The 11,599-nt window shown below is 38.5% G+C and overlaps 1 protein-coding gene across 1 annotated transcript; it reads left to right on the plus strand.

Moving 5' to 3' along the window:
* Positions 1-8,860: 8,860 nt before the first annotated feature.
* On the plus strand, positions 8,861-11,585 carry LOC121636168 (NACHT and WD repeat domain-containing protein 2-like). Its single transcript, XM_041979449.1, has 4 exons — positions 8,861-9,034; positions 9,250-9,447; positions 9,895-9,996; positions 10,768-11,585. The coding sequence occupies exon 4, from the start codon at positions 10,903-10,905 to the stop codon at positions 11,581-11,583; it is 681 nt and encodes a 226-aa protein (XP_041835383.1). The 5' UTR covers positions 8,861-9,034; positions 9,250-9,447; positions 9,895-9,996; positions 10,768-10,902; the 3' UTR covers positions 11,584-11,585.
* The last annotated feature ends 14 nt before the right edge of the window (positions 11,586-11,599 follow it).

The following is an 11,599-nucleotide window of genomic DNA, read 5'->3' on the forward strand; positions in this document are numbered from 1 at the left end:
TCTCTGGGTCCCATTGGTGTCCTACTGGGGAAGGATGCTACTGCAGTGACAAGGTTTTATTATGAACAGAGTGGGACTGGTCTGCAGAAATGTTTAGCTAAATAACAATACATATGGGAACAGGAGATTTCTAAAATAGTCTGCATGATTTGGTCCAACCTTTTGCACAGTTGTTGATACAATTACTCCTAGCTGGAAGTGTTAGGGAGCACGTGCAAGATAATCTACAGTAAACAGAAGTTAGAAAATGATAAGGATGTGAAAATTGTTGTATTTTCTTAGCTTACATTTATGCTCTCACTCCAGAATATCTCTAGAACTTCAATACATGTATGAAAGTAGTTGAAGTGCAAGGATACAGGTTTTCAATGTAGTATTGTATCCTAACCATAATGAACAGTGTTACTTGTCAGTGGTTATATTTTTTGAGGCTGAAAGAAGTTTGAATCTCAGCCTTGAGCGTTTAACCTTGATTTCTCTCACTAAAGTTAGCAAATTTAATAATAGATAACAATCTAGTAACAAACTGTGTGAAGAAGCAATTCCATGTGGATAAAGTTCCAACATTATGGATCACATGAATATAAGATATAATACCGTATATTTCTTTCTGAAAAACCTAATTACTATTCTTTGAGACAGCACGATTAACAGTGGGCAAACAAGGTCCCAGCTGTCTGTAGTTTAATTAATCTTTTAGTTCACATACAGAATTATACAACATCATCTTTGCCCAGTAAAAACCTGGCCAACTCTAACTACAGAAAAAAGTGCAAAGGGGTAAAATATACGTACTGAAATATGCTGAGCTGTTTTAACTTGTGGAGTCTAGTGGAATGCAAGTTCTGTAGGAGTTTGAAAAGTCATGTTGGTGATTTTGTCTGAAAGTGTTTAAGCTTAGAGGCAGATTACAACCATCTCTAAAGAAAAATTACCACATGGATATAATTAATTATGAATGTTTTATTAGAAGACCATGTGGATTTGTTAACAGGCTTGCGTATTTTGTGTTAAAAAAGTGCATATAAAAACCTGTGCATTCTGCTCTCCCTCTTTGTAGCAGACACAGATATACACACACTCTCACACACTCATGCTCTTGCACATGTGTCTTTAATAGCAGTTATTTTGTTCTGAGAAGATAACTGAGCCTTGCAACACATGCTGTATTCATCATGTGAGAAGAAAACAATCACTTTCACACTTTCTTGAGCTTAATTAACAGCTTCAGCATATCACACACCTTGAGCTGTTAACACTGACATTTGTACTTATGTGTGTTTGGCTGTGTGGAGGCTTGTGTGTTCTTACCAATGCCTGCCTGTTTTTGTGTGCGTGTGCTTGCGTATGGTTGTTTGTATTAGAGTCGTCAGCTGGAATCAGAGTCAGGGACGACGGAGGAGCACAGTCTGAATAAGGAGGCCAGGAAATGGGCAACCAGAGTGGCCAGAGAGCCACTGCAAGAGAGTAAGAATAAACAAGTCAAATTTAGTTCAATACTCAGACACTCTCCATTTCTAATCAAGCTGTATGTGTGTCTGTGTGTTGCTTTCAGTCATTGGAAGAGTGTGAAAGTCATGGCTTACCCCCCACTGAGCAGGGCAGACTAGATCTGGAACTGAAGATAGAAGACACCAAAGAAATGATCTGTGAGTCTGTGACTCACATTGTCAACATTTACTGTTGTTTCATCTGCATTTAAACTCTTCTGTGTGAAGCTTTCATGCTGTTATGTGTTCAGATGGGCTCCCTCTTTGTCTTTTTTCTCTGGGTAAAAACATACAAAGTTGAGTGAATTGAAAACACAGAAATAGGCTGCAGTGCTATTACGCATGTGACGACCTATAGAATGGACAGATAAATTATTCTGTTTCAACAAAATTTTAGTCAACGAGTTTGTAAATATAGTTTTATGTATGTGAGCTGTTAACATAAAATGGCCTGTCACTGAAGATGTGTATCCAGGTTTTTGGACATCATTTGTTTGACATTGTAGAAATGTCAACTAGTTTTCTGACTGTAACATCAGTGTATCTGTAGCCTTGGAAATTAGTCCTCTGTTTAAGTGATATAAAGTCTGCTCAGCCTTAAAACATATGGATACACACAAGGCAGCAGCATTGTTGCAACAAATGTAAAACTCACAAGGATCAGGAGCGAGTCAACAATATACATTTTGTTTTGTTTATTTTGCAGAGGTTTAAACGTGTTTACAGATTAACATTTGTTTATATGCCTTAATATGACAGGATGCATACATTATAGCAGTGTAATGATCTCTGAGTTTAGCATTCAGGTACATTACAACATATGATTCAGATTCTAAGCTATCTTTCTGTTATTTCACGCTTTTCTTCCTTCCACATCACTTAGCGTTTTCTTTTGCCAGCTTGTCTATCATTTATGCTTTGAAACTGACAGATGCAACTCATTACACACTGACTGAGGCCAGCACATCGTCTGTTATTCTTCTTTTTTTTTATTTTTCATTCAAGTCTCACCACATGTACTCTGCTTTTCTGCCTCACTGAGCTTATTTTCAGCCTTTGTTGCCGCTTCACTGTTCTTCTTATCAGGCTTGGGATGTTTTGCACCCTCTGCTGTTAGATTTATTGAAAAACAATTCTTATATACAATGTTTTTGCTTAGTGTTTGTCAATGTGTAATCATTAAAAAATGTAATCTGTGATTTGACATAAAGAATAATTAGGGAGGTTTTTCTTTGTATGACCTCATTTGTACTAAGTGAAGTCATGAGGTCTGATGTTTACAGAGCTCTTATCTCCTGCTCATAAAGGAAGTGAAAGTGAGAGACATTGTGTAGGTTCGGTTTCTGGACAGAGCCTCTTTCACCGGACTGGTAGTTATTGCTTCATTACATCGCCTCATTAAGAAATCACAGTACAATCCAGAGATCAGTCTGAATGATTTTTTATAAAGGAAACTATATGACATAGATTTATCACATTTTGGGATATAAATTCAACTTATAGCATTCAATTAGGGGTGCCTCTGTAGGTGAAATTCCTAAAATAAATTATATTTAGATGCATATTATGCTCATGTTTGCTTTGGTTGACCGGTCCATTTAAATCAGGTTTTCCTTCATGCATGAACCCATTCTGTTATCTGAGACGTATCCTGTCTGTGTAAAAAATAAGATCCAAACTGTTAAATAAACAAGCAGAAAGACTGATATGAAAAAAAGATTGTTGGTCAGTGATGGGTCCTTTACCAATCCCGACCCCTTCTCTCTCTCCAAAGACAATGAAGTTGAAAGCTGAAGCTCGCTTGGACCTTCTGCAGCAAGTGGGGGTTGCTGTGGATACCTGACTTAAGAGCGCCATGAACCAGGTCTGTGATGTCTGTGAGAGATGGAAAAAACACATACTGTCACAGACTTATTTTATTCAGACAGGTGTGAAGTGCTTGGTGAGTAGAAATCCTCTTGCACATGATTTATATTCTGTGTGTGTTTCTTTTTGGAATATGAGTATAAAACACCCACTTTCCCTCTGCATGCTGTAGGTGATGGAGGAGCTGGAGAATGAACGTTGGGCCACTTACACTTCCCACGATCCCTCACTGTCGGTGAGACACTTCTCCTCACTGTGCCTGTACTGCTGCCTTTTTTCTTTTGCCAAGTCAGCACAACGTCACCTGTTCTCACAAAAACAGAAGGGTTATTTATAAAATGTAAAAATATTGGATGAATTTGGCAAACCAGGGCTGTCATCATTAAGCCCTTTTGTGAAGGGAGACAGATAGTCACAGCATAAACACTCACAACAATCATGTTTAATTCAATAACGTCATCCCAAAGAGTTGAGTTGTAATAATTTGTACCAACAAAAAATCTAAAGAGGGTAAATTAAATATTTTTTCTGTCTTTTCTTTAAAAAATCTTGATAGAAAAGGTTCACATCTGACATAGTTGATGGGAGTATGTGGTAAATAGTTTAAAGCAATCAGAAGAAAGAAGCCACTAATAAGGAAACACAGTTAGGATTGAACAGGAAAATAGAATACCAAAGCCAGTGAGCTAAATGTAGCTTAAAAACAATTATTTTAAACCTTTGTGAATTTGTTATTGATTTTATTGACTTTGGACTAATGGTAGTTGCACAGTTGCTTTTCATCCAAATGAGGCAGGAAAGTGGCAACAGTTTTTGTATATAATCAAGATGGGAAATAATTTGCATCTCATAGCCTATTGTAATCTACGTCAAATAAACAGATTCTAGTTGAACTCATGGCAGGATACTAATAGTAACTTGTTGAAGCTCATGAGCACTGCAACATGTAAACACTATACCAGGGTTTTTCTGTCTTGGCCCTGGGAGCGTCCTACTCTGCATGTTTCTGTGTTACGACACACCTGATTCAAACGCAAGACTCTGTTTTTCAACTTGTCATCGTACTCGTCTGAAGTCTTTTGAATGACTCAGTCATTTAAATCAGATGTGCTGGACCAGGGAAACATAAAAAGAGACATACAAGGTATCACCCCAAGGTCAGATTCCAAAACAATGGGACATATTGTAGTTTGTGTTGTTACAATGCTAGTGAGCAGATTATAGAGCAGGACCAAGAAGTAGAATATTTGTCTAGTAACTGTCAGATCTGTCTGGGTGGGAAACTTCTGCCCATAGAGCTCTCGACAGTTTTGTGGTGGCAGTTTAGCAGTCCTAAATCCACAGGAGAACGTCTCCTGCAGAGACGGAGAGATTATTATTATTATTATTATTATTATTATTATTATTATTATTATTATTATTATAGGGGACACTTCAAACATCTATCTGCTGGTTAAGAAGAGGTGAAAATGAACACAGCAAAAGCAAGATGAAAAAGACAGATGAATTGTGAATAATAATGAGCCAAGGAGGGCATGGAAAAGCAATAAGTACAAGGAAGCGGTACTTCCTTTAGCCCTTTCTTTATTCCACTCATCATTATTAGTACAGAAGGTAATACTGCCAGCCACAAATCCACGAGTCTCTACGGAAGCCAGTGCCTTCATTACAATATCAGAGCAGAGAGATGGGATAATGGTGGAACATCTAATTAATTAATCTCTGTATTAGCTTCCTAATGAAGTGCAGCAATAGCCGTCCCCACCTCCCTCTTCACCCTGCCCTTCCACTCTGGCCTTAAAACTTCACCTCATTGGCAGCAAACCAGAGCATGGTGAAGATGAGGAAGAATGTTTTGAGAGGGGGACTGTGAAGAACATTTAGTGATGGATTTGGCAAGTTTTCTTTTGTCTTGTTAAGCTTAATACAACATAAGACAGCTCATCTCTACTGCTACGTCTCACTTTAGTCTCCCACTTTTCAACAGTTATTCAGTAGGCAGAAGGAAAGTGGATCCCCAAACTGACAAAATACAGTGAAAGGCTTCTCAGATAAGTCAAAAATGCAAGCTCACATGTGGGCTCCTCAGCTAGCAAACACCCACTGTGGTTCACATTTACCAGGCAAGCTTTGGGCATTTTAACCAGAGAAAATCTCCCTTCACAAAATGTTGTGATGCTATTGTGAGTGGACATATAATAGTAGCAAAAATAAACACAAACAAAACAGAGTAGAAGCATGTTGCAATCAAGTTGTGGGTTTATTATGGCCGTACGCCAGACTGGAGTGGGGAAACTGTTTGGAAATGACTTGCTTTGCTGTGGGGAATTGGAGTCCTTGAATAGAGCTAACAGGGAACAAGAACTAAACTGATATACAGCAGGAAGGAGAGATGAAAGGAGAGAAGGGGATGGAAGGATGGAAGAAAAGCTAGAGCCAAAGGAGGCTGGATCCTTCCCTCTGCTCTTGTTTTCACCTTTCTCCCATCCCTCCTTTATGTCTCTCTGTCTTTATTGTTTGTTCTGTCCATGGGCAGTCGGTGTGAATCAGTGGCTATATTATCCACACATATAGTTACAATATATTACACACACAGTGGTTCATCTTTTCTCATTCTGTGCAATTTGTGTTTGGATCGCCATCTGAAGAAGTGAGTGATAAAGCAAGCTTTCATTTGAAATGTTGTAGACATTAATAATTTGGGGCCAGAAGCACAAAATGAAGAGTTGCTCCTGAAAGATTGTTTCTCCTCTTTTGTTAATTTTGTTCAATCATAACAATGCTTAGTTCAACTATAACATTCATTCATGTTTACTTGACATGCATCACATTTGCAGCTGTTACTTTTCTGTTTTCTGCAAAGCACCACATCACTACGTGTGTGTGTGTGTGTGTGTGTGTGTGTGTGTGTGTGTGTGTGAGAGAGAGAGAGAGAGAGAAAGACAACACAAGTTAACCTTTCCTTTTCTTTTCCGTGTCTTACAATTCAGCAAACAAAACATTTAAGTCAAGCTCAGTGGATGAAACTAAATATGACATGCAAACTGAACAAATCTGTTGTTTTCTACTTTAAGTAAATAAATTTCCCCCTCATGTACACTTCAAGCCTTTACATCTCCTTGCCTAAAGGGCAGCGTAGCACTTTTATTTATTTATATCTTACCTGGAAAGTAGCACTACCCTCACCTGGTATCAGCTTGGTTGGAGAAGACTGATGAGTCATTGTAGCTTCAATGACTCATCGTTTTTCATTTTAACTCTATGGATGGTCTTATTTTCAGTGTGACTGATACTTAAGAAAAAATGTTCACTCTTTCAAAAAGCTGGACAGCATCATTTTGGTTTTTTCCTTAATTTATAAAAGACTTTAAGAAAAATACAAAGAAGGATGCTTTGAATGAAGACATGCATCATTTACGAGAGGACCTTTAATTTAATCTGTCTTCATTTTTAAAGATGTCCCAATTCTTCACTCTTACATGTTTTGATTTCAGGCCGTTCTTACTGAGTAAATAAAAAAATTCAACACGCTTCTAACTGCGAGTATAAATAGTCATTCTGCTTTGTTTTTGAGTGTTGAGGTGTTGGACTCAAAAGTTGGACAGTGCAGCCGAGAAACTAATCACAGCTCACAACATTTCAAAGTGACTGTTTTCAGTAGCTCCAGAAATGTGTGTTTCAAACAGTGCCTTAAATATATCAGCATCCTGTTAGTACATCTGTATTCTGACTGCAGAAACAACCCCAAGTATAAAAGAGAAAACAAAGTAGTGACTGTATTGTATTAGTATGTGTTAAAGAATTGGGGCACAGCTTTAGGCTTCTTTTTAGAAGAGGAGTCCTAATCTGGGTTCAGATTAATTGGTTTCCTTTATGCACAGCAGAGAAAAAAGAGAAGCAAAATCTTAACATTTTGTGTAGCGTCCACGTTGAACAAAGTTAAGCATGCAGGAACTAGTCACAGTCGTAGACGCTCACCTCTGCTCTTTTAGTGCCGAATCCAGCATTGACTTTTAACAGTGTGATGAAGGCGAGTCGAACAGTAGCCTCTTCTTGATCTCTCTGAGATCTTATTTATAATGGTTTTCAAACTTGTTCTTGAAGTTTGTTGTTTTGGAGCAGCATTCACTGAACTTCCCTCCATGATGCATCAGTCCATTAATTATAACATTTCTGACTTTTTTTTAGTTATTTATTTTTTTAATTGTCACTCTGAACATGACTGTTTCCCCTTTTTCAGCAGTCTCTTTGATCGGCTACACGTTTAATTATTTGGTATTTTGGTTTTTATGTTTTATATAATTCCGTATTTTTTCATGCGCGAGTTTGGAACAGCACAGCTAATGTTGTTAATGATGGAAAATCTGGCCTCTCTTCACAGACTGTTGCCATGGTGACAATAATGAGAATAATAAAAAAAATATGAAAAAGCTCTGTCTGACATTTTTTGTGTTGATGTTGTGTCTGTGTGCATTTTTAATGCGTCTGTCTTGTTAGAATATTATATATGCAGCTGAAAATGTATGCGATTGATAAACGTGTGCATGCATGTGTGTTGTATAGATGTTCCCGTAACTGGAAGTGGGCGTAATCATGATAACATACTGTATAAACACCCTGGAGCCAGAGTTTCCTGAGTGGATGGATTAGAAAAGCAGCACAAGACGAGAGGTTGTTAACTATCTGGGTCACTAAATATGTTCCTGCTAAAAGTTTTCATTCTATATTTCTTTTTAATTTGACAATAGCTGTTGATTAGTCATGCACCCTGAAGGAGGAGACTGTTTGCCTCCACGTTCCAACTGCAGCTCATCCTGTGTGGAAATCTATCTGTGCTCCAACCCAGAAGGTACAGTATGTTAGCCATTCAGGATGCTGAAGTATCCACTAGTGTTTTGCTTGTTAGTCTATGTCTTTGAACATGCCCTACAAGTTATTTTCTGGAGGTGTATTCTGTTTGTGTTTATGTTCTGTATAGACAGTGCGATCGAGCATAGAGCTCTCAGAGAGAGTGTGTTCCCCAAGTTTAGAGAGCACTGCAGACACTTGCTGGGCCTGGAGGTCAGGGTGAGTCCAGACTTAACCACTGTAAACAATGCTGTCTGCACTGAAAACATTTTGCTTGTGCTGTGAATGAGTGTAAGTGTTGCAGCTGGACAGGTAACTCTGTTTTGGACCCTCTCTGTTCTTTTAACACCATAAACTGCCTCATTTTCAAGAGAAACCTAGAGAACTGTAGATTTCCAGTTCACTGGTAGTAACACTGGGAATGCCTTTATTGTAAAACGGAGTCAAACGTTTGGTCTAGATGTTTTTGTTTACTCTGTTGTGTCATTGGTAATTGGTGTCTTGTTCCCATAGGCAGAAAGGATTTATGACCCTTCTGTTTTAGTTTGGGTATTCACTGTAGTGTTCTTACAGTTGGACACCTGGAGAACCTCCTAAGGTGTCCAGACGCTCTCCTGGTCAGATGCTGGAAACCCTTTGGCTGAAGTGTAATTTAACCCATTCTTTGCTTTTTGTCTCCAGCCCTGGATGCAGATCTACGATTTGCACTGGGCAACTGTCCCATTCAGGACATTGAAGGTCGCTGCGTGGTCTATGTCCATAAGGTCCTTAATGCAAACAAAGATAAAGAAAAAAGATGGGTGTATTTACAACTGCAGCCTCAGTCAGAGGTAAAAGCAATATGAGCCGTTCTGTCTTAGTTTACATCTACGAAAGCAAAAGCAGAATCTGAATCAGATTAGTTTAAAATCACACAAAGCACCTCTTTAAACTACTTTAGATGGTCATGTTATTTAAAAAAGGTAGATGTGAGTCAATGAAAGATGATTATGAACTTTTAAATTTATATTTTTAACATTTGTTTTCCTTATTTGTGCATTTTCAGGTCGAAACATCAGATCATATCAGTCTGAGAAATGCACCCACCCATGGAGATTTATTATCAGAGCTGTGTTCCAGCTTCCTCCCTGGTCCTGTCACTTCCTGCCAACTTCTGCTCTACACCACGACGACTGAGTGCGATCCTCGTCATGGTTACACTGCAATCAGAAGGCGGGGCTATGCTGACTCTCTGTGCCAGCAGGTGCTTTCAGACCTGGTGATGTTGACTAACAGTGGGAATATCTCAGAGCCCAGAGGAGACAGCCTCATCGGTGATGCTTTATCCCGGGAATGGGCTGAGCAGAAGCAGCTGTGCGACACCTTTTCTCAGTTTTACCAGATCATTCAGCCTGAGGAAGAAAAGGTCAGGATAGTTATTTCTTCTCCAATAAACAGCATGAGAATGTCTGATTTTTAAGTGCTTAGGATCTATTTAAGGATGTTTCTGTAATGCACTGATAAAGCACAGCTTGTGGCCGCTCAACAGGTGATATTTTACAGATTTATCTTCATCATTGCCTTTTTTTCCTACCAGTTCAAAGCCATTAATATTTTCTTATTTATTATGTCTGTATTGTAAAGCTTTGATGACACTTGAAACCAAGAATTTCTGCTGTAGTGGAGACTAATTTTTACTCTCTGGTTGTAGATCAGAGCCTACGTGGAGCAGAGAGACCAACAGTACCCCCTAGTGGTGACAGGGGGGCCATGCACAGGGAAGACCGTGTTGATAGCACACTGTATTCAGCAGGTGGATGGACTTAATGTGAAACAGTCTTTTTCATGTTTTTTGTAAAACTACAACTAATCACACACATTACTTCTCAGTTTTACTTTGTCTTTCAAATAAAATAACTGCAGTCCACTTAAAAATGACTAAAATCTTCAGTGTTCATTTAAGCAGTTATAAATAATAAAGGTTTTTTAAAAAACTGAAGGACACGTTTATGGACAAATGGAAATGATGTAACAGCAGCAATTTAATTTCCAATAATTTCTCATTTTATACATTCTAACCAATTAATCTGTGCAGTTTGAGATTAATTGATTACTGCAGAAGTTGTAGTTGCAAATCTACTTAAAGTGATTATTTTTTCTATGAACAACGGTTATACTAGTTAAAAAAATGACCCATTTTAATATTTTTAACATGATGATTTTAGAATGAGCAAAAATATCAAGGTGGCTTTTAACAACATTCGTCCATTATATATATATATATATATATATATATATATATATATATATATATATAAATGCAAAAGGGTTAAATGCATATGCAGGGGACACATTTATCTAATTTTTTATGTTTTTTTTTTATAATTTTATTGTCTCTTTTTATATAAAATCCAAATATGTCTATTTAAATTACAGGCTGTAATTGAAATGATTAGTAAAAACACCAAGGTAAATATTTTTGCAAGCTGCTATTTAACCATTAGAAGGGCCATATAGGACAAAGCTGCAGGTATCTGTAACATGTGTTGTCAGTAACACACACATCCTCTGTCCCTCTCCACAGATAAAGTCCTGGGTAACAGACAGCCATCCTGTCCTGATCAGTTATTTTTGCAATCTGTCAATCAACAAATCTCCAAAGCACCTGCTGTCCAGTCTGTGTTCTCAGATTGCTTGCAGATACGACTATCAGTCTTCCATGAAGCAGAATCCCAGCTTCATCATTAGCAGTGACCCAGACAGTCCCAGTTGCATTACCAGCCACAGTGAGCTTATATCCAACTGCAGCCCAACATCTATTCTGGATTGTCATCATGAAGGCAGCACCAAAGAGCAAGTCTCTTACTGTAGCAATGAGCTCAGTACCAAACCATACCAAGATCTTAGAAGACCTAACTCTGACACTAGTCTGTCTGAACTTGAAGAGCATCTTGCATCACTCCTTACCCTCCTCCCTTCCTCCAAACAGCCTCTCATTCTAATCCTTGATGGCTTGGATCAACTTGAAAACAGCTGCAATGAGCAGATAATAAGGAGCCTTCCCTCCTCTCTGCCTCCAGGTGTCAAACTCATCCTCACGATTTCTTCCAACCGAGCACGTCTCCTGCAAGCCATCAAACTACATTATCCACAAGGCAGTGGACAGAAAACAGGATCTGTCTGTGCACAGCTGGGATCAGTGGAAAGGAAACAGTGTGTGAAGATGTTGGCGCCACTGCTGAGAGGTTCAGGGAGGAAGGTGACATCGGGACAACAGGCACTGGTGAAGCAGGCATTGACTTCCTGTTGTCTGCCTCTCTATGCTCGACTCCTGCATGCACACACCTCACTGTGGCACTCTGGTACGACCATACTAAAATTACATCTTCTTAAAGGATGATTTTAGAACCCACTAG

This window comes from Melanotaenia boesemani, unplaced genomic scaffold (assembly GCF_017639745.1).
Source record: "Melanotaenia boesemani isolate fMelBoe1 unplaced genomic scaffold, fMelBoe1.pri scaffold_161_ctg1, whole genome shotgun sequence".
In the NCBI taxonomy this organism is placed as follows: domain Eukaryota; kingdom Metazoa; phylum Chordata; class Actinopteri; order Atheriniformes; family Melanotaeniidae; genus Melanotaenia; species Melanotaenia boesemani.

Coding starts and splice junctions, on each gene's coding strand:
- LOC121636168 (XM_041979449.1), top strand. CDS start 10,903: ATGAAGCAGAATCCCAGCTTCATCATTAGCAGTGACCCAGACAGTCCC.